Source organism: Microcebus murinus, chromosome 13 (assembly GCF_040939455.1).
Source record: "Microcebus murinus isolate Inina chromosome 13, M.murinus_Inina_mat1.0, whole genome shotgun sequence".
Taxonomy (NCBI): Eukaryota; Metazoa; Chordata; class Mammalia; order Primates; family Cheirogaleidae; genus Microcebus; species Microcebus murinus.
This window is the reverse complement of record NC_134116.1, coordinates 75,804,785-75,831,970: the sequence shown is the minus strand read 5'-3', so window position 1 is coordinate 75,831,970 and position 27,186 is coordinate 75,804,785. Positions and strand designations below refer to the sequence as shown.

The 27,186-nt window shown below is 42.0% G+C and overlaps 2 protein-coding genes across 6 annotated transcripts in view; one reads left to right on the top strand and one right to left on the bottom strand.

The window, feature by feature from the left end:
- The window catches only part of PAN3 (poly(A) specific ribonuclease subunit PAN3), a 138,431-nt gene extending 128,175 nt beyond the window's left edge, over window positions 1–10,256 (top strand). For 2 of the 5 annotated variants that reach the window (XM_020290457.2, XM_012742300.3), the window contains 2 exons: window positions 2,551–2,689; window positions 5,731–7,181. In XM_020290457.2, the coding sequence (XP_020146046.1) occupies window positions 2,551–2,689; window positions 5,731–5,871 (280 nt within the window). In that variant the 3' untranslated portion in view covers window positions 5,872–7,181. Of the gene's footprint in view, window positions 1–2,550; window positions 2,690–3,830; window positions 3,870–5,730 lie in introns of all 5 variants that reach the window. The other 3 variants (XM_076009527.1, XM_012742299.3, XM_012742301.3) reach the window with 3 other exon arrangements.
- Window positions 10,257–14,473: 4,217 nt separating this feature from the next.
- The window catches only part of FLT1 (fms related receptor tyrosine kinase 1), a 171,072-nt gene continuing 158,359 nt past the window's right edge, over window positions 14,474–27,186 (bottom strand). The window contains exons 26-30 of the mRNA XM_076009526.1: window positions 23,167–23,272; window positions 22,751–22,893; window positions 20,756–20,840; window positions 18,596–18,690; window positions 14,474–17,450 (exon numbers count right to left, since the gene is read on the bottom strand). Of these exons, the coding sequence (XP_075865641.1) occupies window positions 17,249–17,450; window positions 18,596–18,690; window positions 20,756–20,840; window positions 22,751–22,893; window positions 23,167–23,272 (631 nt within the window). The 3' untranslated portion in view covers window positions 14,474–17,248. The remainder of the gene's footprint in view (window positions 17,451–18,595; window positions 18,691–20,755; window positions 20,841–22,750; window positions 22,894–23,166; window positions 23,273–27,186) is intronic.

Sequence of the window (27,186 nt, the reverse complement as noted above, 5' to 3'; positions counted from 1 at the left end):
ATTTTTTTTTTTTTGAGACAGAGTCTCACTTTGTTGCCCAGGCTAGAGTGAGTGCCGTGGCATCAGCCTAGCTCACAGCAACCTCAATCTCCTGGGCTCAAGCGATCCTCCTGCCTCAGCCTCCCGAGTAGCTGAGACTACAGGCATGCGCCACCATGCCCAGCTCATTTTTTCTATATATATTGGTTGGCCAATTAATTTCTTTCTATTTATAGTAGAGACGGGGTCTCACTCTTGCTCAGTCTGGTTTCAAACTCCTGACCTTGAGCGATCCACCCGCCTCGGCCTCCAAGAGTGCTAGGATTACAGGCGTGAGCCACCACGCCCGGCCGGGATTTTTTTTTTTTGACCCTGAAGTTCAAGCCCACTTGACTTTCTTCAGAGTTAAAAGACTAAATTTGAATTTTACCTAGTAATTTTTCTAAATGAAGAGAATATAATATATGTTGAATCATTTTTTGGAAACTCTTTTAGCTGTTTCTTCTGGTGTTTACCTCTTTAAAGCATATGTTTATAGTACTATTTCTTGATTTGTTTTTAAATATTTAATTTAGCTAATGACTCATCCCGTTTCTTCAACACGTACACAACACACACACACATTCTGCTGCTTAACTTTTTTAAGCTGGTCTTTTTTTTTTTTTTTTTTTTTTTACTGTACTCACATGTTTTTCCATGCATATATTTACATATGTAGTCTAATTGATCAGACTTCTTTTATGCCTCTGGATTTGAGTTACAGTTAGAAAGGCTTATTCTCTAAGATTATGAAGGAATTATCTCATGGTTTTTCATAAAACATTTGTGGTTTCATTTTTTCATATTAAAACTTTGTATATACTTAGAAATTATATAGGATATAAGGTATAAATCCAGCTTTCCCTCCCCAGAAAACTACCTAGTACTCCAAAGGCTATGTATTGAATAACGTAGCTTTTCCCCACTGATTTGAAGCCACATCTCTTCCATACTATTTTAGTGATTGAAGTTTTAAAATCTAATAGTGTGTGTTCTTTCTTCTTTCTATTTCATTGTGTGTTGGGAGCCAAGCAGGGGAAAGGCATTTGTTGAATTGTGTCTCACCCACCACTGCCTGGCTGATCCACCCTTTCTAGAGAGTAAACCTCCAGACCTCTGCCAGTTAGAGGTGGGGTCAGGGTTGAGAGATAGGTCTTCTATTTGCTGTTTATCCTTTTCTCAGTTCTGCTGTTTTCATCTCAGCCCACACCTGCATTTTGGTAGTCCTTGGTGGCTTAGCTTACCTATCTGCTTTCTGCCTTCCAGACTTTCCTGAATATCTCTTGTTCACTATTATTGTTTCTTCTGATCCCTTTGTCTCTCCTGGTGCTTATACCCTTTTTAGACATTCACTGTCAATTTGGTGGGCTTTTGAAAGAGAGCAGAGATAAATGGGTGTGTTTAATCTGCATTTTAATTGGAAGTCCCAGGAGTGACCTTTGCAGAACACAAGTAGGATTGTGTTAACACCATATGGTGAGCTTCTCCCCTGGTTCTTAGAAAAAAGATGCAGTTTATAAAACATGATCTAAGGCTGCATAGTCTGGTCCATACCTACTTGTCATCCTTGCTTCAGATCTGCCTTTTCTTCCCTTTTATTTTCTCTTCCCCGTTGCCTTCTCTCATCCCCCCCTTGCCTTCTTTCACTCTTCCTCCTTGTGTTCTCTGTCCCCCTCTTTTTCCTCCCCTCCCCCCTCTTTCCTTGTATTTGCTCTTTTTCTTTTCTTTTTTTCTCTCCCAACCCTATCCAGACACAGTGACCTATCTTGGGCTTCTTCAGTGTTCCATGCTATCCTTTGCAAATACTGATCCCTCTGACTAAGGAGCATCCTTCTTTTGGGAAGAGCAGGCCACTACTTCCTCTGGAAAATCTTCCTTGTCCTCTCAAATGAATTCTTGTTTCTGTTCTATATAATAATCCTTTCTTTTAATAGCATTATGTAAATATGCTATTACAACTTTCTTTGATTATTCAAGTAACATCTGTTTCCCCAGTAGACTATATGTTCCTAAGGTCACTAAAAACTAACTGTGGTCATGTGGTTCTCCAATTCTCTACAGCTTGCTTTCAGATGGAATGGTAGGAAACCAAAATCTACTTCCTTTTTGTTTCCTAAACATTCTGTTTTATTTGCATTAGTGAAGTGAATGACTTATCTGACCATCCCCCTCTATTGTCACCTATAGGATGAGTGGAGGAAAAGAATATTCTCTTTTAACCTTGGTTTAAAGATATGTAGAAACATTTTTTTCTTCTCCAATTTATCTAATGGTAGGAGCTGAAATAAGGAGGTAATATAAAGTAGGCATGCATAAGAGGAGATTTTCCCTAGAGAATTGAGAATTAAAAACTAGAATTAAAAACATACTTTCATGTTCTGTGAGATTATTTTTTAATTTTATACCAAAAAAACACTAATTGCTTCTTTATCAGGAAAAAATAAAATGAAACTAATTTTGAGTTTGAAAAATAAACATATGGCCATATAGCATATAGCATGAGTTACTGAGGTACATATTAACTTCCTCTAGGTTTCAGAAGGATCCTACTTGGTCAGAGACTGGAGACCGTTATCTGTTAAAACTGTTTAGGGATCATCTTTTTCATCAGGTGACAGAAGCAGGTGCTCCTTGGATTGACCTCAGTCATATCATTTCTTGTCTTAACAAGGTAATTTGTATCTGGATTTTTAAGTTTATAATGCTACCTACATTTGGTAGAGTTGCATCTTCTGCAAATACCAGGAGACTTAAGAAATCAGGATGTACCCTTGCTCTAGTCTGTAAAGCATTTGATTAATAACATTTTCTAGAATAGGATTTTTATAACACCTGCATGAATAATTTCAAAATTTTTATTGAAGATCTTTTTATTGTAAATGTCACAAAATCACCACTTTCCCCCCTTTATACTGTTATACTGTATTTTATTTACATGTTGTAAGACAATGAGTGGTAAAAACAGAAAAGCAATTTTACGTTTAAATATCTTTTAAAGATTGAATCCTTTCTAAGTATTGTGAGTTCCATTGGGAGTTATCGATTCATTTATGTTAATACAAGTATTATAATTAAGTGTAATAAAAGCATAATATTGGTAGCATTCATAGGCCCAGCATTTGTAAATGGTGATTTAAACGATTAGATGAATTAAATAGATAGTGATATATCATAAATGTATTTAAGAGGTAAGCTTTATGTTTTGAAAAGCCTGCGAGAGTTAAAACTTACAGAGGAAAGAAAGAACTTGTTTTCCTTATGAGATACTTGGAATTACAGAGTTTAGAACTGCTCTCCAGAAGTAAATCATAGTCTTTGTGTAGATTTTTGTTTAAACCAGAAGTTGACAAACCATGGCCTGTGAGCCAAATCCATTCTGTGGCCTCTTTGTACAGCCTGCGAACTATTAATAATAGTTTTACTTTTTATTCCCCCTCTGTCTTAAGAGACAGGGGCTTGCTCTGTCACCTAGGCTGGAGTACTGGAGTGTAGTTGCCTGTGTGATCACAGCTCACTGCAGCCACAGCCTTCTAAGTAGCTGGGACTGTAGATGTATGCCACTATGTCCAGCTAAGTCTTAATTTTTTTGTAGAACGGGATCTTTCCATATTGCCCAGGCACAAACTCCTGGCCTCAAGTGATCCTCCTGCTTCAGCCTCTCAAATGCTGGGATTACAGGCATGAGCCACCTTGCCTGGCCCAGTTTTATATTTTTAAAGGGTTGTAAAACAACCAAGCAATAAATAAAGAATATGTGAGAGACTGCATATGGCCCCTGAAACCTAAAACATTTATTGTCTGGCCCTTTATAGAAAACATTTGCTGACCCTTGGTCTAAACCACCCTAAATTGTAAGTACTAAAGGAGAAAATACCTGCTGTAGCCTGTGATTTAGAACTATTAATGTATAGTGTGGTTACTCTTTAGGGAAAATGTTGTAGTTTGTTTTTCAACACTGCTTTGTTTGAATTTCCTTAAAACTCTTTAGAAAGTATTGTCAATAACCTACATTACAACAGCACAAAACTGCATTAAACTAATCCAGTCTGATTTATATATTCATTTTCCCCTTATTTATCTTAAGGGACAAACTTTTTCTTGAGAGCAATGAGTAGAGAATAATTCTATCAGATTTTAAAACATAGTATCCACACTATCAAAGCACCAGTTATTAAAGATATGTAGAACTAGTATAAACATTGAGTAGTAGATCCTATGCAATGAATATAATAGATATTTTTCCTAAGCAAAGGTTATTTAATGAAAATTAGGATAATTAAAAATTTGAAGAAAATTCTATTTCATATCATAAAATAGCTAGTAGTAAATAATATTATCCCAAATCTGGAATGTGACAATAGTCTAAGTTTGAAACGAGTGTAATAAAAGGGGAGAATGGCCATATTGATTTAATAAAAACTAAAAGATTTTACGTAAGCTTATTTTAATGGAAAGAATGACAGAAATTGACTGGTAAGATGATTTGAATGTTTGAGCTCTCAGTAAGTTTTATACCTATCTTAATGTATCAGTTAATGAAAGAAGGAAAGAAAAAAACCTATATTGAAAACTAACAAAAATAAACTATAACAAGCCAAGTTATTTGATAGACTAAGGATTAGTATTTATGTTTTATAAAGACATCACTAAAATATTACTGCCAAATCCCAATAGATAAGTGGGTAAAAATCATAAACTAGCATTCAACATAAGCAGAAATATCAAAAGTATATGTATGAAAAAAGTTTGATAATAGTTAATTAAAAATGTAAATTAAAATAGCAAGGCATTCCTTTGATATGGGGCTGCTGGTCAATTGTTACAACTCATAAATCAGTGGTATCTAATTGACATCCTTTAGAAAGCAATTTGGCTATATCACTAAGCTTTGAAATCACTCCTACTTTACATTTTATTATTTGCGCTTTTAAGTATTTCTCCTAAAGAAAAAACTTAATATTTCCTACATATAAAAAAATTAGTAGATGAATATGTTAATTACTGTGTAATTCATGATACAAAAAAGCGGAAGCTATTGGGGGAATAAGTTACAAGTTACAGCCTGCCAGCTGGATGGAGTATAATGCAAACAAATGCTAATAAGCATGAGGGGTAGGTGTTTGTTTGAAAGGGCAGTATTTGTTTGAAAAACGTGAGTTGAAAGTTGTGTGCATACTGATTAGTGATGTAAAATACTTATGAATATACCGTGTTTCCCCGAAAATAAGACCTACCAATAAAATAAACCTTAGCAGGATTTCTAAGAAGCCCTACCTGGAAAATAAGACCTAGTGATGGGTGTGGCTATGCAGCATATCTGCACAACCCATTCATTTCCTTGGGGAGCGGTAAAGAAGATGAGCAGCCCTTCTCATCTGCCCCATTGTGACAGCTACTATCCCAGAGGTGACCAGAAAGGTGCGGGCAGCCCCACCAACAAGGTCGGCTCCCCCTGTCAGGTCCCGGCCATCCTGTGCATGCTACAAGCTGAGGGTTTGAGGGGAAAATAACACATCCCCTGAAATAAGCCCTAGGGTGTCGTCTTGAGGAAAAAAAAATATAAGACCCTGTCTTTTTTTCAGGGAAACATGGTATGAATGGGAACATGAAAGTTTTTAAGTATTTAATTTATCATTATTGCGAATGTCCTATAATAATGTAGATTCTTTTCCACAAAGTGTGAACTTCATATTTTGCATATGTATGTTTCAGCTAGATGCTGGTGTGCCAGAAAAAATAAGTCTGATTTCCAGAGATGAGAAGAGTGTACTCGTGGTGACTTACAGTGACTTAAAGCGCTGCTTTGAAAATACTTTTCAAGAACTGATTGCAGCTGCAAATGGTCAGTTGTAGTATTTGCTAAAAAAAAAAAAAACACGCAGGACATGGCTGAGGAACTTAACCAGTAGCAAATTGCACTACAGCTGAACTGTTTCATCATCTCATTTCACATTTGGGAAACAAACAGGAGATGAGCAAAGCTGCTTGCACTTCAGTCAGGTACACTGTTACTTGAAAGGAAGAATGTTTCACTTATCCAAGAGCTATGGCTGCCATTGGAGGCTGTATCTGTGAAGAATTTATTCTAGATTAAGGAGCACCATCAGGTGAATGATGTTCCTGCTTTTGTTTTTTCCACTTGTATATGCACTAATTTTAATTTTTTAAAGACTTTTTTCTGATCTTTGAACTTTTGCCACATTGTATACATATTAAGGGAAACTATTGCAAGGACATTTTTGGGAAACAATGCTGGGCAGCATTTTTGCCATTGAGGGTTGCAAAATTTGCTCTTTTTGGGATGGGTTGCCCTGAATAACATAATGGACCAGGTAAATAATCTCATAAAAGTGCAGTATAGTGCATAATTCTTGTAAGAGTATTGTATGTATGCAAGCTCTGAATGCCACCCACTGTTAATTCAGATTGAGATTTGTGTTTTGTTTTGTTTTTAAGAACACACAAAGAGAAATATCATTGAATTGTTGGATATGAATTCCCTTTAGTTGATTTAGATCCTTTCTGAATAAATGTTGGATAAACAGTAACTGAAGGAGCACATATAGCTCTTTGCTCCAAATTCAACCAGAGCCTTTTTTTAAAAAGTTATTTGCCTGCTAGATATATTTACATTTATGCAATTTTGTGATACAAAAAAAAAAAAAATTGCAAAATTGTGTTAAAGGCCTAAAGTTCAGGAGTGTATTACTTTAGGTTCTTTCCAGTTTGCTTATTTTTATTTTTTTATTTTTTTGTATAAAGTTCTGTTCTTTGAACCACAGCTTTATTATGGTCCTTTACACTGGATACAAACACAGAGACACTGTTCAGAAGAGGAACTAAATTCAGCAGTGGTCTGGTATCAAGAGCTTTCTGATGTTTTACAGCCTGAATCTGGAGGGATAACGATCTGCTGTGCCTTTGCAGTCACTGCTTAGCCCAAAGTAATAGTACTTTTGATAATAACTCACTCTGTGGGATATTCCAGAATAAGTCCATCTCAAAAGTTTGGAATTTTCCTTCTCTTAACTTTCTTAATATTTGGATATGCAGTTGTCGCCAAACTTGGGTATTCATGGAATTTCTAGTTACTGAAATACCTATACTTTGATAATGAAGACTGCCAAATACATAGGAATTTTCTTTCTTAAAAAACAGTGATGAAGACTATATCTCCTTTCCCAGCACTGAATGTTTTACTAGCACTGGGTGCTCACCATGCAACTATGAAGAAAATGTGGAAACTCAAAAAGGTCAGGACAGACTCCCAAGCACTTGCAACTGATGTTACTGTCTTCAGTTTTAATAATCATACGTATTTGTATATTTCAGAGAAGTTTTTAATATTTCTCTGTCCACTTTTTATAAGCTTTAAAATGATTTTCTCTGCCTTGAGATTTGCATCAAGAAAAAGCACCTCTCTTCACTTGAAAGCTTTGAAGACTAGAGACACACTTTACACATTTTAACAAGTATATTTGAACCCACGTTTGGTAGCATCAGTTGTTGAGTTAAAAAGAAAATCAATTACTGCATTTGATCTGGATGGATTTTAAAAGAACATAATGTTCAAAGGATAATTAATATTTGCCACCATAATGTTCTTTTTTATGTAAAAAGAACAAGAACTTGGAGACATTAACATGCAAAAGTCTTTTATCATTAGCTCATGTATTTGAGGAAGAGCAGCTGTCTTTTTATATGTTTTTTGACAAATCATATTGTAATTCTTTTGTACAAAAAAGAACTACTTGTATTCTAGAAGAAAATATGAAATGCTTAATTTATAAGCGGGCTGGAGATTTTTTCCAATGTTGTTTTCTTTGAAAATGAAAGGGGATCATCTATTTTAGTTTTGGGGCCTGGGAACTTTCTGAAAATTTAATTTGTGGACCAATGTTTTGTGAAAGCTAAGAAGGGCAGGGGTTAAAATAGGGCTTGAATTTCTCATTATGTATAGACCAGCAAACGTCCCTGCAAAGCAAGTTTACATCACAAACCCAAGAATGTTTGCATCACAAATGCTAGTTTGCTTCAGCCCCTAGTTAACCTCAGGACTGGGTTTCCATATAAAAGATAGACAGCTGATATGTTTTCATGAGTAAATATTGTCAGCCAGAAAACAGTTGGTGTCAGGTAATGCATATTTTTTTTTAGTTTTGTTTTATATTTATTTTTTATTGGGAATGGTTTTGAAAAGAACTCTCAGTTCTGCTTAGGTGTTTTTTGGGGGAGCCCTCTTTTCCATAGTATAATTCCATTTAAGAGGTTGTCTAAAAGTCTTTTTAATTCATAGGAAGATTTTAATATCTGAGAATAGTCAAATTAAGGTTATAAACTTCCCATACTTTCCTGTTATGACAGATAAAAGCACAGAAAGGACAACCCTTGAAATCATGTAACATTGGTCATTTCAATTTTTTGTACCTATTTTAAATTCTGTTAGTGTATTTACTTCATTGTAAATATTTTTGAGGGTACCTTTGTATTTGCTTTTGACCTTGGTTCTGTGATTTGGATGTCAGCAACTTCCCTAAAAAGCACCAGTATGTTAAGTTCTAATGTCATGATCCCAATATGTGTTATTCATCTTTAATCCTGTTTTCAGTCTCTATGTGTACAGCAGTATTTTTAATAAAGAATTACAGAAATTAGTGTGTCTGCTCTTTATTCCAGTTTAAATAACAAGAATGATATTTGTCTTATGGTTGGTTGGGTTTTAAAAGATTGTGTATTTCCTATGTATTTTGGAGGAATTTTTGTCATTAGTTGAAATGGTAGCAGATCTATTAATTAACTTCTCAAATATTTGTTAAATGCCTACCTACTGTGTCCTTGGATCTGTTCTAGGCACTAGGACTACAGATATGTGGATGTGGTATTTACAATATGTGTAGTTATACTCAAATATTTTAATATACTACATGGCTTACAATGCAGTTTAGAAGATGACTTATGTGAAAGGATAAGGAATAATATATAGCTAGTCTTTGATTTAGTACTTAAGTACTTAATTTTCATATAGGTGAGGGGCATCCTTCCCCCAAGATTCTTCAGAATCATTATTTAGGATATAAGGATAGATACAGCACTCACTTTCATCCCTAGGAGACACCCATAATCTCTCACCATCTACATAACAAGAACACATTCACATAACTTTTATTACAATATAATTGTTGTGTTTTGTTACTAGGTATTATTTATCTCTTATAGTGCCTAACTTTATATTAAACTTTATCATAGGTGTGTATGTACAGGACAAAACATAGTGTATATAAGGGCTTAGTACTGTCGGTGGTTTCAGGCACCCACTGGGGGTTTTGGGTCGTATCCCCCGATAAGGGGGGCCTAATGGACAGAATAGAAAGGGATGTGGGGGTGAAGGGTAACAAGAATAGAGAGGAAGGAGGGATTATTTCCAGCGAAAGGATGGGTGAAGTGCTTTTAGGAATTCAGAGAAGACAAATGCAGAAAGGCTTTCTTGTAGGAGGATATTGAAAGAAATATGTGGATTTTGATGGGAATCAAAATTACCATCTTAGGTTCATAGAGAAAAAAGACTAGTGTGCCTAGAATGAGTGTGTGTTTGGAGGATCTTCTAGCTTTAAATTTCTTAAGAGAAAACAAGTACTGTGAAAGGTAGGCCAATATTACATTTGATACACTCAGGTAAATGGAGCTTTAACAGCTTTTTTTTTTAACAAGCATTTTCATCTCCTTTGCTCTGAATGGTCTGAAACAGCAGATTACTCCTCTGCTTTTAGCAAGTGCATATTTAGAGACACATCTGTGAAGTCTTCTATGTAAATGGCAGGGGGAAGGGGAGGAAAGAGAATTGTAAAACCCATGTCTTTAAAATTTATTGAAAACAGCATGGCATGGTGGTTAAGAAACTAGCTGGCTGGAACAGTGCCACCTGAGTTAAAATACTGGCTCCTCTGCTTAGAGCTTGTGATCTTGACTATACCACTTAATCAGTACCACAGTTGAATGAATTGCGGTTCACTTATTCATTATGTATTTATTGAGTGCCTGTTATATGCCAGGCATTGTTCTAGAAACCAAGAGAAAAACTTTGGCTGCAACAGACACAGTTTTCTGCTCTTAAGAGCTTCCATTCTAGCAGGGAGAAGATAGACAATTAAGGATATGACATATTAGTATTAAAAGGCAATAATGGTTATGGGAGGAAAGCAAAGCAGCATAATGGATGTGAATAAAGTTGCCAGATATAGCAAATAAAAAAATGCAGAATACTCAGTTTTTTTTTTCTTTTGAGACAGAGTCTTGCTTTGTTACCTAGGCTAGAGTGAGTGCTGTGGCATCAGCCTAGCTCACAGCAACCTCAAACTCATGGGCTCAAGCAATGCTGCTGCCTCAGCCTCCCGAGTAGCTGGGACTACTGGCATGTGCCACCATGTCTGGCTAATTTTTTGTATATATATTTTTTAGTTGGTCAATTAATTTCTTTCTATTTTTGGTAGAGACGGGATCTTGCTCAGGCTGGTTTTGAACGCCTGACTTCGAGCAACCCTCCCGCCTCAGCCTCCTAGAGTACTAGGATTACAGGCGTGAGCCACCAGGCCTGGCCAAGGGTATTTTTTTAAAGTAAAGTATGTCTTACGTATTGCATGGGACTTATTTATACTAAGAAATCCTCTGTGCATCTGCAGCTCACATGTACCTGGCCAGCCTGTGCTTCAGCTCACAGCTCCAGATGTGGGGGTGTGCTGGTGGTGGTGTCTCACATGGGGTGGTGGGTGGGAGGCCACACTGAGATGAAAGTTGAGCAAGGACTTGCAGGTGAAAGAGCCTTGTGGGTGTCTGAGGGAGAAGTGTTCCAGTGAGGCAGCATTGGAGCAGCAGCTGGGAGGTGAGTGCGGAGAGAGCCAGGTAAGTAGGGGGTGATGTCAGAAAGGTGGGGGGAGGTAGTGGTGTCTTATGGACCATTTTAAGTATTTTGACTTTTATCCTCAGTTGAAGATGCAGGAGGATTTTGTGCAGAAGAGTGACATGATGTGACATTTAACCCTTTGCACTCGCTTTTTTCTCATTATCCACACTTGACATCCGAGTGCAAAGGGTTAAAGGGATCATTCTGGCTACTAAGTCATGAATAGGCTGTGGGAGGAGGGGAGTGGGGCATTGGGCAGCTCTGGGAACATTCCAAATGAGAGGCACTGGGGGATTGAACCAGGGTGGTAGCAGTAGAGGTAATGCAGAGGGGCTGGATTCCTGATATATTTTAAAGATAGAGACAACAGGGATGTCCCAATTTATTGGATGTAGAGTAAGAAAGGAAGAGAGAAGTCGAGAATGACTTGTGATTTTGGCTTGCTGCTGACAGGATGGAGGACTCTGCTGAATAGGGGGCAGGGAGGTTGGCCTGGTTACATCAGAGATATTTAGTACACATTTGTTCTGCTGGTGTGTAATTTTGTAACAAACAGCTCCAAACTGCATGGCATAAAACAAGCATTTTATTCTGCTTGGGGATTCTGTGGGCAGGAATTTGGCAAAGTCACAGCAGGGACGGCTTGTCTCTGTTCCATTGTGTTTGGGGCCTCAGCTGGGAAAATTCCAGTGGCTGGAGGCTGGATGGCTTGAAGACTGAGCTGGGCTGGCTGCTGTCTATGGGAGCACCTACACGTGACCTCTCGGTGTGGCCAAGGCTCCTCCAAGCCTGGCAGCTGGGTCCCTAGTGGGAGCTTTTGGAGAATGAGTGTACCAAGAGACTCGGGTGGGTGGGAAGTGCACAATCTTGTCCGACCCGGCCTCCAAGTAATACGGTATGTCACTTCTGCCACGTTCTGTTGATTAAAGTGAGTCACAAAGCTAGCTCTGATTCTGGGAGAGGGGAATTTGGTGGGGGAGTGGCAAGGGCACATTGCCAAAGGTCGTGTAGGATAGGAGGAATTGTTGCAGCTGTCTTCAAAAAACACATTCTGTCAGAACATCAAGAGATAATCAGTTTGGCACTTAACACTTTTATGTGTGTGTGTGTGTGTGTGAGTGAGTGAGTGAGTGAGTGAGTTTGGAGTTTAGGGGAGCGATCTGGTCTGTACGTGAAAGTCAGATCCCATTTAAAGCCCTGAGATCATGAAGGGAGTATAGACTGAGAAAAAAAGCTCCCAGGGCAGAGCCTTGGGGTAACTGGAGTAATGTTGTGAAAGGTCAGGGAAAGAGGTAAAACCAGTAAAGGAGACAGAAGTAGCCAGTGAGATAGGAAGAATAACAAAGTGTCATGGCCTGAAGTCAAAGTGAAGAAAGTGTTTTCAGGAATAAAGTTCAAGCTGCCAATGTGTCAAGCAACATTGGGACCGAGAATTGGCTGTCGGATTTAGCAGTACGGAGGTCACTGGTGGCTTTGTCACGAGCAGCATCCACGAAAGCTAGGTTTGAGCAGCTCTCAGAGTGACTGAGAAGAGAGGAGTTGGAAACAAGTAGTATAACCAACTCTTTCACAGAATCTTGCTGTGAAGAGGAATGGAGAAATGTGGTGGTAGCTGGCCGAGAAAGTAGGGATAAAATTGTTTTGTAAGGTGGGAGAAATCGCAGCATGTTTGTATGATCCAGTGGAAAAGGGAAAAGTTGATGGGGTTGATTGGGTGGAGAACGGCTAAAGCAGTGGAGTCTGAGAGGAAGGGTCAAGTGCACCACGGTGTGTTTGGGGTTGGCCATCTAGAAGGGAAAGCAGAGTTTGTGGGCACAGATGCTAGTGGGTAGAGTGGGATTTTGAAGTTCTTTGATTAAATTTCCCATTGAAGTGAAGGGTATGCTATTAATAATAGTGCCTGTCGTGTTAGACTGCTTTGAAAATTAGACTTTATTTCTTTAAAGCTCTTAGTTGCTGGCACATATCAAGCACTCAAACGATAGCAATTACTTGCTATCACTGATTCCTAAATACCAATCTTTGGAATCACATTTGTTCATTAGAGTTTTGTCTAGTACAAATTAAAATGAAAAAAAAAAGATATTTCAAATACAAAGTTGAGCCCTTCCTCCTTTTATTATTTTTAAAAATATGTAATTTAATACTGTGAGTTGGGCAGCCTCCCTGAACCAAATTGGGTTCAGAGAGCCTCTGTCTTCCTCCTTTTAAAATAGGTTTTTCTTCTAGGAAAAGTTGTGGTACTAGATGGTAGCTTTTTTCCCTATTAATAATCTTTTACTGAAGAATGGCATACATACACACACACACACACATGCATATATATATATAAGTTCACAATTAACAATACAACTCAACGGATTATCACAAAGCAAACAGACCTATATACCCAAATCAAGAAATAGAAGAACATTAATAGCATCTAGTTGGATTTTTAGTTCATTTTTTTCTCCCTTATACATTCTTAGTTCACAGAATAGGTGGTTGGTCATCCCTGTGTTGGGACCCAGGATTTTTTTTTTTTTAATTTCTTGGCCTGAGAAACCCAAAAGTCTGGTAATGTATTTAACACCACGGAGTCCAATAAACCTTACTAGGCCATCCTGCTGGAGGGGAAAAAAAACCAATTCCCAGATGTACTGTAAGTTTCCAGAGTCATGAGAAAATTTCTAAGCTATGATGTGACAGATTCCTCAAGCATTCTTCAAATCATTTGCCTAAGTGAGTGACTTTACTCTTATGTTATGAAAACCAATATTTTTAAAAGATTTCAGATCCTTGAAGATAAAATGCCCCTTGCCCTCTTTAGTTAACTAGAAGTTTGCTGAGATTAGTCATTTATCCTTTATTCTCATCTTTGTCCCAAAGAAAGTCGGCCTAATTTTTTCCCCTAATAATGTCTCTTCAATCTAGTTTCCTCGTGATGTTATTAAGCAGGTAATAGCATGGTCCACTTTCTAAGACAAAGTGTTGGTCACTTACTCTACATCTAGTAGTTACTATGTGAGTTGTTTTGTTTCTTTTCCTAGGGTGTAATCCACAAAACAAAATGGAAGAATACTTAGCTGATTTCCTTTTCTTAGGGGAAGTTCTTGTGTTTTAGGCTTTTGCCTGTTATTTTATGTGGTTTCCACATGCAAACTCTAATATGAGTGTACGGGTACATACACACACACACCCTGTAATTATGGTAATTGTTTATCAGCTGAAAATTAGTGTTTGGGGAAGACTGTCTTTAATTGAGGGCACTGCCATCTGCAGTGCAGTCACACCAGCATACTTGTTTCGTGATCTTATTTTAGTGTTCCGTTTTCTGGGCAGTCTGCCTACTTTGATTTTGTTTTTTATTTACTGTTGGCAGTATTCTGATTGTTTAGACCAGCCATTGTATGTAACTGATAGGAAGTTCTTTGCCCTCTCTTTAGCCATGTCACTTTTTCTTGTGCTGTATTTAGTAATTGGTTAAAGGAATCTCCTAGAACACCAGTCTCCCCCCGCCCCTAGGATGCCCATACTCCTTTTTTCACTTATATACAAATCAGACAGAAAATATGTACATATTTTTGGAAGTTAATTTTATTATATGAAGATAGTATACAAAATACATTCATCATGACTAGAAATATAGGACCAAATCATGTCTCACTTATATCTATTTGTAGCATATATTCTTGGTTTGTATAAAAGTAACTTTAAAATTCCAGTTTCCTTAAATAGTTCTGCACAAAACACACACACACACATACACATATAGTTACTACCACTGCTGGTCAAAGATGCACTCCCTTAATCAATTTAAATGGGGCTAGCAAGTATCTGTTTGATGTCCGACATTCTTACGGGCTGGGAAACAAGGCATGTCTCCCATGGGCTGAAACTAACATCTAAGCATCATTTCTTGAACTAACTTGACATAGACTTGCAGGTGGTTTCAGTCCCATTCCACCCGGGCTGCTGCACATGCTCTCACAAACCCTAAAAGGAAGTGCTTGTTCTTCAGTTGTGAGTGCCAACCATTTTTGTCATAAATGGCAAATGGTTCTAATATTACCATCAGTTAATTAGTGTTTTAATTTTCAGTGCTGTTTTAATGAACAAGCACTTTGCAGCTGGATATACTCATTGTAAGCCTCCACTTTCCTTTCTATGGTAAGACTCCAGATGGAACCATCTTTTGACTGATGACTCATGTAGGCTACAAACCTGGGTGTTTGAAGAAGCTGAGCAACATAATTCTAACAGATTTTTCTCTTTTGGAACAAGGGTATTTACTATAGTCTCTTAATGATTAAGATATTATTAGGTTATTGAAAACAAGACGTATGAATAGCTTAGTTTTTCTTTGTTATCACTAATTGCCATGTCCTTATCTGATTTGAAAAAAGTAGAGAACTATTGGGGTCTTATTTTCTCTGTGTTTTAACCTCCTTCTAGTTGCCTGATTTATACTATCACCAACTGTCACAGGGGTTTTTGTGTATGTAAAGAAGAGGAGGAACAAAAGATTTTTTCCCCTCTTGTGACTCTAGCTTGATTTTGTTTGGATTTAGTTCTTAGTGGATTTAGCCTGACTCTCTCCTGTCTCCTGGCTGGTGAGTCCTCCAAAAGAGCCACCACAGGGCATCCACTGCCTCTCCCGGGAACGTGCTGACTTTCCCATCTCTTCATACAAGAACCTTTAAACAAGAATGTGGCACATAGAAAGGAAGCATACATTCTTCTATTACTTGGAGTTCAGTCTAGATTAAGTTACATGCATCAAAGGAAGCATACTCTTCTCTCCCAGAAGCAGCAATCCACTGTTGCCTGCCCAGCTTCTGACTGGCTGCAGAGGGTGCACACATCCCAAATACACAGACCAAACTTGCATAAATAGCATCAAACAGCCAGTTGAGAGATCCAAGGCCCACTGGTAGTTAGGCCCTGATGAGCAGGCACCTTTCCTACCCTGTCTCCCTACTCCCTCATACTCAGACCCAAGACAAGGTCCAAAGCAGATGGAATAGGCTTTTCTACTGATGGCTCATTAACTAATATCCTGAGTCCCAGCTGTTCAACTATCTTGCATAAATTACAAATCACCTTTTCTCTCAAGGAGCGTAAAGTGCTAAATAAACATTGGTTAATGCTCTTCCACATCTTCCAGGTTAGCACGGGATAATGGACTCCCCGTTAAATAAAAGGGAAACATGATTGACTTCCATGCTTTAGGTCCCAGCTATTTTGGTGTGTTGGTTTGGATGTTATAAAGATGGGGTTTTCACTCTGCCTTACTGATTTTTTTATTCTATCCATCCTAGTTTTGGGAAAGAGAAAACCCTCTCCAAGACTGCATTTTCGTTCTCCTCAGCTTGCTTTTATAACCAACTGTATAAAATAGGATAATACAAAAAAAATGAGTTAAGTGTCTGGAGTAGACATTAATACTTGAAATAGAGTCTGACATTTTAAGTGTAAGGCTGTCATGCCACGGAGCTGACCTACTCCGGGTAAGCTTCAGTGTGTCTTGCCAGAGAGCCAACAGTATGGGCTCTGAGCTGAGCGCCACCCTCAGAGCTCTAAATCGAAATGGGCCACAAAGAGGAATGGGCACAGAACCGGTTCCACAGGAAAAGTTTTAAAATTTGCTTTAGTTCCAAAAACTGTCCTTTTCCTGTCTCCCAGAATCCAAAACATGCCCCCTCATCTCTTCCCTGTCTGCTCCTGGCTAGGCTCACAAATGCAGAAGGTTGGAGTTGAGAAGCCAATGACATGGCCTTGCTGGGAGCCCTCTCCTACTCCCTGCCCGTAGGGTGCGTCTCAGATCCTCTCCCATGCCCTCTCCTGTGTTCTCTCTTTCCTCCCTTCCCTCTTCCTCCTTCCATGTCTCTGCCTGCTAGAGGCTTCCAGCTTCCAGAGACACTGCTCTGGCCAGCTAGTGACTATGAGAGCTGGACAGCTTGTTGCCCGTGGTCTAAGCTCTGGGGCTGGCCCTGTGGAGTCCAGTCCCCGGCATGGTCAGTGCAGCTCCTGAGGCGTTGTAGTCCTGCGTGCCCTGAGGTCTCGGGTTGCAGCAGGTAAGTCATTGGGCTTAGAAAGGATTTCTCTGACACAGTGAGTAATATGAGGATTTAGCAGTAGTGTTCTTCACTTGTGAACTATTTCTCTATCTGGGATTACATTCTTGTTAGTCAAAAAAAAAAAAAAGGGCACTATTAAAAAAAATCACAAAAAGCAGCTGGCTCCTGTGAAAAGGTAAAGGTGTAAACTTATATATGCATAATACTGGCAAAGCTAGTTTTCTGGGGGTATAAATACACATGTGCTTCTAGAAATAAGGCTTTGTGTCAAACTTTAGACAGGTGGGGTGGAGTATAAGACCACCGAGTTGTAGTCTGGGGGCGGAGAGCAGCACGAAATCTTCTTTTCCAGCTCTGAGTTGTCGTAGGTAAATCTGCGCTTGCCTTTGTTGACGTGTCCACAGCTGGAGTGGCAGACACTGGGCGTGGTGATGTCGGACAGCCCTGACTCCTTGCTTTTACTAGTAACTCTCAAGCTAAAGAAAAGAAAAAAGAAAAAAATCAAATGCACAAAATTGGTTTCTCAAAAACAAACACTAAACTTGACTCTTTCTTAATGGGTCATTTGCTCATCCTTGTCCTGGAGTTAATGGTTATTGAACCCCATCTCAGCCTCTGGTCGGATTTCCTTTGTGCTAAAGCTGCACACGCCTCCCTAATGCTAGATTGGGGTCAGTGGGCAGAAGGATGCCTTCCACTGGCTGGGAGGCGGAATGTATGGTTGAGTCATGTAAATCCATAATTCCAGGTGGAAAGTAACTCCAAGACTTGGGTACAGCCCTCCCCTACTACTCTTAGGTCAAATAGCTTCTGTGGTAGGCTGAAAAATGCTCCCTGTACTCCAAAATATATCTGTATTTCAGATGCCTGGAGCCTGTAGTATCATCTCACATGGCAAGAGACATGATTAAGTTAGGGGTTGTTTGAGGAGGCGCTTATCCTAAATACCATCACGGGTGTCCTTACGTGAGAGGGGCTTTCCCAGTCCAGCACCATTTCTAGGTGGAGACCAGTGCAGAGAAGCTGCAGTGACAGGCCAGTGAGGTGTCAAGCAAGAGCCTAAGGAACTCTGACGGCAGTGGCCACAGTATGGAGGGGATAAGGGGTTGGTGCCCTTATCCCAATCTTCGAGTGAGAAAAGGACGCCAGGATCAAACCGGAAGCAGAAAGTCCTTCAGAATGTGGATGAGTTGAGTGACCAGGGTGGCCTGTGTTAGGCCTTGAAAACAGCACTCAGACTCTTCTCGTGTAAACCCCACCAGCCCCGGGTATAATGGGAGCATTCTCTCACCCCAAGGGCCTGTGTCTATCTGCACCATATCTGGCCCCTTCCGGCTGAGACACTGTGCTGCCCGTGCTCGCACTGCCTGCCTTTGCGAGATTTTTCTGCATGTTTTACCCTCCAAAACCCCAGCCCTCCTTCCCACAGCTTGGTGCTTGTATGTCCAATTTTATGCCTCTTTTCTTGCCCTTTGGAGGGAAAAACGCTTTCCTGCAATGCCTGAGCACTAGAGTTCAGGAGGGCGAGTAGCCCTCAATTATCCCCATTCAGCCATCTTCCCAGCTCTGTCCTTCCCGGCCCTCCACCAGCTGACCACAGCAAAGACACCGGCTGCCTTACTCGATCCTCAGTGAGGCCTTGGGTTTGCTCTCAGTCCAGGTGAAGCGTTTCAGCAGTGGGGAGGCCAGCAGAGTGCCGCTGTCCCCCTGGTAATCCTGTGGGCAGAGGAGAAAGGTTAGACTCTCGCCTGGCCTGGGGGTCAGGCCAGTTCTCAGGGATGATACTGGCATGTGGCCTCGCCCTCCACAGCCCCCGCCTACCGAGACAAAGCATTTTCTCTATACTGGCAACTACAAAGCTGGTCAGTGGCAAGAAATGCCTCTTCCCACTGGCTCTGAGGCCCTGCTTTTTGAAAATGAATTATTAAATAAATAAATTTAAACAAGGAAAACGGCAAGTAACAGGTTAGCATTATTCCATGTTATTACATATATTAAAACCGATTTTGGCAGATGACGATTGCCAATGGGTACGTGCTATGGTATTTGGTCGCCACGATGTGTAAAAATCCTGAGAAATTATGAATACATGGTTCAATTTTTTTTTTTTTGAAGATTCTATGAAATTTTCAGGCCCTCCTTGGTCATAGTTTCCAGCAATTAGATTTCCTTGTTGGTTCATTTTTAGCATTGAGTCTCTCTCTCTTTTTTTTTTTAATTAATTTTTTTTTGAGACAGTCTCACTTGTTGCCTGGGGTAGAGTGCTGTGGCATTAGCCCAGCTCATAGCAACCTCAAACTCCTGGGCTCAAGCAATCCTTCTGCCTCAGCCTCCCGTGTAGCTGGGACTACAGGCATGCACCACCATGCCCGGCTAATTTTTTCTATATATTTTTAGTTGGCCAATTAATTTCTTTCTATTTTTAGTAGAGACGGGGGTCTCACTTTTGCTCAGGCTAGTTTTGAACTCCTGACCTTGAGCAATCCTCCTACCTCAGCCTCCCAGAGTGCTAGGATTACAGGCGTGAGCCACCGCACCTGGCCTTTAGCATTGAGTCTTATGCAGACCCTTCATTACTCTGTTAATACTGTACGTTCCAGTAAGCGGATTCCACACTTTGTTCCTGCCACCCTTTGAGGCTGTCACTGGGCTGTGTTCTATCCTTACCTATCAGTAAACACCTAAGCACACAAAGCAGCTGCATAATTCACCACTGTATTAGGGTGGGGAGGGCCAAGTCTGAGAGAAATCTTCCATGTTTTGCTCAATATTGTTTCCTTGGCCTTGAAACTAATGGACAAGCAACAAAACAAAATTTCCATCTCCTTTGTATTCTGCAGCTTATTTGTAATGTTATTAAAAAAATCTTAAATCATCTTTTCCCTTTATCTGGCGTGTCTGACAAGGTTTTGGTGCTTTTTAAGGATGACTGTGCTGGTCTCAAGGCCACACTGATTGTGGTGATCACCTTCACACTGTATGAACAGCTGCTCTCCTGGGCCCTTAATGGGACAGTCATCACCAGCACTTCTCAAGCTTTCGCGTGCACAGGAATCCCCAAGGGATTTGTGACAAGCCGCAGCCTGGCTCAGTGGGTGCGGGTGGGTCCTGAGAGCTGGCATCTCTAGCCCGCTCCTAGGTCACGGCAGCGTGCTGGTCTAGAGATCACACTTTGAGGACATGAGAGTCTGCAATACCAGAACCACATCCTGCCCCTGCTTTTTCTCCTCCCCTTAGCATCTTAACCCCATGTCCCAGGGCTCTAAAGAGAAGAGCTGCTGAGGCCTCTTCCTTGCCAGGCTGTGCTGGTTTGCTTCTCCCAGTGAGGCTGGGTAGGAACGTGGCTGTTCAGCCTTCAGAGCCGCAGGGGAAGGGGCATAGGCCTAGTGGGACTTCTCCCAGTCTCGGGGCTGCTCGTAAAAGAGAGCTCTGTTATGTCACAAGGCCCAGCCACCCACACAGCTAGGAGTTCCTCTGTTATTCTGAAAGCAAACTGCACCGCTAGCAGCCAAGAAGCTTAGAGACACATGATGGAGTTTCCTAAGGGACTAAATTCCTACCAGGCGAGGACTTGGCCCCTGGAGTGAATTCATGGACTAGACTTTCAGATTAGCTCTACAGAGCCAAGTCTAGCTGTCAGTCCCTGACACTATCATTTTAGCCACCACTGATCACTGGCCCTCATTGCTCAAGAGCTATCAGACTACTGGAGCTGGCATTTGGGTGGGATCTGGCGGAGGCTGCCGTTGGGGAATGCTGCATAGCTTAACTTCACACTTACATCCAGCATGGAGGTGGCATTTGGCAAAAGTTCTTCGAAGGTTTTGATTCTCTCCAGGCTCATGAATTTGAAAGCATTTACGTATCTAATGAAGAAGCAGAAAGAATAATCAAGACAGGAAATGCATCCAGCTTTGATTAGATCATGGGCACTGTATCCTAGCTAAGATGAACCAAAATACCAGCAGGTCTCACTCTGAGGCTCAAATCTTCCTGTCCTGCCCACTGGGAATCCAGAGTAAGGCCACTTCCTTTCATGGTTGTCGTTTCACATTCCACAGTTTTGAGCAAAACACCAGAGGGACCCACTCTGGTCCCTTGTGGAATCAGAAAACATCAGGCCTAGAGCTGAGGCATCATCTGGTCTGAACACCCTACAGGACAAAGGAGTGAAATAATGCCCAGGGAAGTGATAAGACTTGATTGCTTACAGCTATCTACTTCCTAAAAGCATACAAGGTGACAAAGAAAATGACCTGTCAAGGTTACACAGCTGATTTAATGGCATAATCAAGTGCTAGGGCCAGTCTTAATGTATTTTGTCCTGTGATTACAGACGGGGAGAAATGGGTAGTATTTGTACCATGTTTCTCTACCTCCCTGACTTGCGCTGACAGTCTATAGGAAAGACCATCAGAGATACCCACTATATGGTTTTCACAAGGCAAGTTCACCTATGGATTGAATTTCTCGGTCTGACACTGTCACCCTCTGTAAGTCCCAATTTCTTAGGCAAGTTCCTATTGGGCCTAAGGCTGAGCAATGTACTAGAAAGGCCCATATACTTTTGACATGTCACACCCCCATCTCTAACCCAGTCAGACCGTGACAATTTATTTAATTCAAACTCAGTCACTCAACTTGAAAATGGAAGACTCATCTGCGTCGGCCCCTCAGGCTGGCTGTGCGGCCTGAGCAGGGGCGCTGACCTGCAGCCCCTCCATCCCCACAGCCGGGTGGATGGAGTTCTCCCAAGCCTGTTGTAGGTGGCTGGCAGTATTCTCTGATTTGCAGCTCTTCCCTTCCCTGGTGGCTTAGCTGAGGTCAGAGCCCAAGGGCTGTGGCCACTGCAGATCAAATGCTAGAAAGCCCACAGGACAGTCTAAACGTCCTAAAAGGAGTTCGGACTGTATGCAGTGTAGGGTCAGAACTCCTGGGTTAGAAACTCTACTCTGCCACTTTATAGCCTCACGATTCTGGCAAGCCCTCTTCCTTGGAGCCTTCTGTGCCCATCTGTGTAACAGGAATGATGTGCACTTCACAAATTGTTTTCAGCATAAAAGGCATCGATACGTGTGCAGGGCCAGCCCACAGCACGTGTCTGGAACCGTCCGTACCGAACGTGTTCACGCACGTGGAACAGTCAGTGCTGAAGTGCAGACCCCTGCCAGCCGAGGCCCTCAATACACATTTGTTCCCTTGCCCCTTCTCCAATTGCTCTGCAGTAATGCGAGATATATTAGTTAAATTTTTTAAAAAGCCAGTTTTGTTTGTTGGTTTGGTTTTATCTAAGGTGTCATCAAAAAAGTCAAGGTCATGGGGGAAAAATCAATGGAGGGATGGCTCTAAAATAAGATGGACTAAAGAAACTTAAGAAAATGCCATGTGTTAATTGTATCCTGCTTTTTTAAAAAAAGATATAAAAGACATTTGGGGTAGGTTATAGATATTTGAATATTAGATATTAAGCAATTTCTTTGATGTTATCATTTTGGTGTGGCCTACACAGGACAATACCCTTCTTTTAAGATGTATAACCAAGTATTTAGGGGTAAAGTGGTACAGTGAATGCCCTAAACCCTCTTTAAAATAGTTCAACAAAAAGAAACATATATACACACAAACATAGAGTATATAGGCAAAATAGGGCAAAGTGTTAACAACAGTTGAATTTAGGAAGATGGCATATGGGTGATCACTACACAATTCTTTCCTATTTTGTCTTTTTGACATGTTGGAAAATTCTTTAGTAGAAAGTTGGGGAAAGAAATCTTACCTGACATCATCAGAGCTTCCTGAATTATACTTCGGGGCTGACATGCCTTCCTTGAAGAAGTCCTCAGAGAAGGCAGGAGCTGAGTATGTAAACCCACTGTTTCCTGTCAGTATGGCATTGAGTGGGATGTAGTCTTTACCGTCCTAAAATACCAAAGATAGGGGTATTTGCACAAATTTCGACGTTATGCCATTTCTGTGAAGCATTATGTGAGCTTCAGTGATGCCATTTGCACAACCCTGGTTGTGTTTGGAGAAGATAATTATGCGCGCGCAAACACACACATACACTTTTTTACTGCTGATCTCAGCTACTCTATTAAGAGCTCTTAAAACAACAACAAACAAACAAGCCACCCCCTTGACTTACATTCAAAGGCATTTGCCTTCTGATATTCTAGATGAATTTCGCTTTACCTGTTGTACATTTGCTTGGAGCAAATCGCCCAGCTTTTCCACAAGTTCTGCGAATCTTGGCCTTTCCTTCGGGTCTTTGTGCCAGCAGTCCAGCATGATCTGATAGCTGTTGGGCAAAGGGACAGGAGAATAGCTGGAGAGCGGCGATGCTTATCTAGACTGCCCTACATGCCGCAGAGTGAGGGGTGTCAGCATGCGTGTAAAGATCAAGCTTTTTGTAGTGTGTGTGGTTGCTTCCTGTTTATCAGGTTTGGGGCTGTACCACCAACACCAAAAAGGCCTCGTGGGCCGGGTCGTGTGGGCAGTGGGAAGTGTGTGTCTGCCAGGGCAGGCAACACGCCGACCCTTGAGAGCTCACCATGACCCACGTTCGTTGCAGCTCTGTGCCCGCTGCAGAGTGGCAGGCCTGCGTCTGCGAGTCGAGCAGAGCCACTGGAAAGGCACGCCCGCTGTTCAGCAGGTGAACACAAACCTGGGCACTCCTCCCCTCGAGTTCCAAAGCAGGGAAATGTCTTTAAAGTTAAAAAACGTTAACACAGTCACTTTGGGCTGGGCGCGGTGGCTCACGCCTGTAATCCTAGCACTCTGGGAGGCTGAGGCGGGAGGATCGCTCAAGGTCAGGAGTTTGAAACCAGCCTGAGCAAGAGCGAGACCCCGTCTCTACTATAAATAGAAAGAAATTATTTGGCCAACTAAAAATACACAGAAAAAATGAACTGGGTATTGTGGCGCACGCCTGTGGTCCCAGCTACTCGGGAGGCTGAGGCAGGAGGATCGCTTGAGCCCAGGAGTTTGAGGTTGCTGTGAGCTAGGCTGACGCCACGGCAACAGAGTGAGACTAGCCTGGGCAACAGAGTCAGACTCTGTCTCAAAAAACAAAAAACCATTAACACAGCCACAAGTATGCATGGGTGAACGGTCTGTGGTACTCATCTCATGTGTGGGTTGTAACAAAGGTTGGTTTGAGCCAGCTTCTTAATAAGCACATGGCATTTCCACATCCTTACAGAACCCTCACTGGACTCAACAGTGGAGACGGGAGGAGAAGGCACCGTGTACGTGAGCCGTGGCACTTCCAGAAGGTGGAGTGCACACACAGTGGGGGCAGTTCCTGGGCCTGCATTCAAGGCTCCTGTGCGTGACTGACCATTCCCTGGTACTCCAAGCGGCTATTACAAACTGGCCTCCCACCGCTCAAGGCAGAAAGCAGAGGCTGGGCCTCGGGAGATGGAAACATTTGCTTTACAGCACAGAGGCCAAGTCTCGTGCTGGGATTCCAGTGTGCACAGGTTCCTCTGCCATGCTGCTCCCTTACACTTCAGAAGTCAAGGTATTGCCTTCTCTCACGGTCGTGCCTGCACAGGGTGGAGCTCTGCGCCTACCCTCGCTCGGCAAAACCGCTGCCTGAGGTCTACACACACGCCGGGTTAAGGATTTATTCTCTTTGGGCCCTTTGATCTCATCAAGGGATGTTTATTGTCAGTCATCTCTTCTCTCAGAAGATCATCTGGACCAGAGAGGACTCTGACTGAGTCGGATCAAATGTGAATGGGCCGGGCTCTGGGACCGGTCAGAACCAGGCTATCAGCGCCTGCGGAGGGGGCCCCGTCTCCCCACCTCTCACCTGGCCCAGGGCCTGGCATAGGAACACTCAGTAGGTATCTGCTGAGGGAAGTCAGACCAGTCTCTGGGAAGAGAACTTGCAGCCATGCTGCACCCATGGCTTGTGCTGGGAGCCAGATGCTGCTGGGGGAAAGGCCTGAGAACCCCGGTTCATATCCTGCGTCTGCCGCGTCTTAGCTGTATGCCTTCAGGGCACCGCGGCTCCAAATGTATCTTAGGTATCTCCCTATTTTAAAATCTATGAGGTGGCTGACAACAGCATACAGGAAGGTTAAAAAAGAAGAAGAAAAGAATATTAGGAGGAAAGTAAAATGCACATAAGAAAAAAGGTGATGCTACTAGCAAAGTTACATGCAAAACTGATATCACAATGCTGAGTGCTCTGATGGGGGCTCTAATCCTCCAGGCAGCTGATGCAAAGAAGGAATAATCAATTACATGATGCACAAAAGACAGAAATTAAAAACCAATTACCTCAAAGAAGTCTGGCTATTCCTAGTACTGAAATCTAAAAGGAGGTTCTTCTAGATGTGTCTCAACAACGACATTACCAAGCAGGTGGTCATGGCTTCCTGTGACTGTTTTGTACAGTGTCTTCCAATGTTGGCCAAAGCCTTAACAGCAAAAATACCAGTAACAACAACTCTAAGAGGCAAAACTGTGTGCTACAGGCGTGTGTGTCCTAAGGTCCTGGTTGAGCCCAAGGATAAAATTCTAGGTACCCGGGGGACAAGAGGCACCGTGTGGTCTACAGACGCCTTTCGTGGGCAGTGGTGTTCACAAGGACGTTTTCCCGCCAGCTGCACGGGGGGGAAGCAGGTTCTGCACAAAAGTAGAGGGTCTGCCATTCAGACATGTGATCATTGTAAGCTTCTGTCCCCTAATCTTTGTCTAAACCTGTGTGCTCATACTCTTCTCAGAAGGCAATTCACGGTTCCCTCCCACCCCTACATCTGCTGTACCTACTTTAGCTCCCTGGGCGTGGCGGGGGGTCAATGAATTCCCAGAGTTGTGAGGGCTCCTTGGAGAGAGTGATGCGTGCAGTGTTGGGACGCAGTTTATAGAAACCGAGAACGCCAGGAATAAGAAAGGAATTCTAACTCTCTGACTCTGGACAGTTGTCCCTGCTCTCTGGGAGACACAGGATAGGAGGCCACAGCACCCAAGGTCCCAAACAGTCCGGACCAGCAGCATCTGGCTCAAGGCCCTTGCTCCTGAGTGCTCCCAGGCCAGGCCAGCCTGCCAGATGCCAAAGGTCAGAAACAGCATAAGACACATGGTCTGCACGATCCCATATGGATCTCGCTTTAAGTTTACACATTTTACTAATTTACTGACATAGGTACCAAAATATATGCTACAGAGACAGGTGGTCACTAGATGGAAAGTCTGAGGTCATCGGCCCAAGGGGCACTGGCTGTGGCAGAGGCTGGCCTGCCCCCGCCTTACCACACACAAGCCTGGAGCCCGAGGCTCCTTATCTCTAGCAATAAACAGTTCTCTGAGGTGGGGGAAGAACGTTAAACATACACCTAGCTAATCTATCAAAGGTAGCCAGAGCAAGAAAGGCTTGAACCAGGCAAACAAAAAGGGCCCTGAGAACGGGGCGTAGGGGCCCTTCATCAAGCAGAGCCCTGGGCTTATCTCCACCGACAGCCTGATGTCCGGCGACGGGAGCAGGCAGCCGTGCGGGAGCCGCGGCCACCCTGAGCGTGACCCTCCCGGGTTGCTCCGCAGTACTAGTGAAAGGGACCACCTACAACCACTTGCTGTTTTTTATTTTTGATTCTTGGTTTCTGATTTTCAGTTTCCACTCCTCTTGCCTAAAACCCAATGTGAATCATCTCAGCAAACACCAAAGGAAAGGAAAAGAAGTCAAAAGACATCTGATTAAACAGACTCTGGGCGAGGAACCAACGACTCAACGTGACACGGTTTTACACCACTAAGTAAATACGTTTAATAAAGTAAAGAGACACCAGTTGCCCCAAGCCAGGGGTAAAGGGCCTGTGGGAAGCGTTTCCTTTCCAAGCTATCACCCAAGTTCTCAAGTGCACACTGCTGTAGGCCAAGTTCAGGTCACAGAATCTCAGTTCTGAGAAGCTGCACTCTGTCCTCACCCAGACCTTCCTACTCCTGGAGCACACAAGAAGGAAATTGCTCCGGCAGCTCTCACATGACTGGGAAATGGCTGAAGCTTTGAATTCTGGCCCTCTGAAGGAACATTTCAGAAATCGTCATCTTACTTTTTAAAATCTCTAAAAGAAACTTCTCCCTCCCCAGACCTGAGGAGCCATACTTCTCTCTACAGGGTGCTTGGGGACCAGGCTACCCGGGTCAGGTTTGTGTGAAGACTGAAGGTTTGACAAAGTCCAAGGGAGTTTTTAGCCCAGAGTG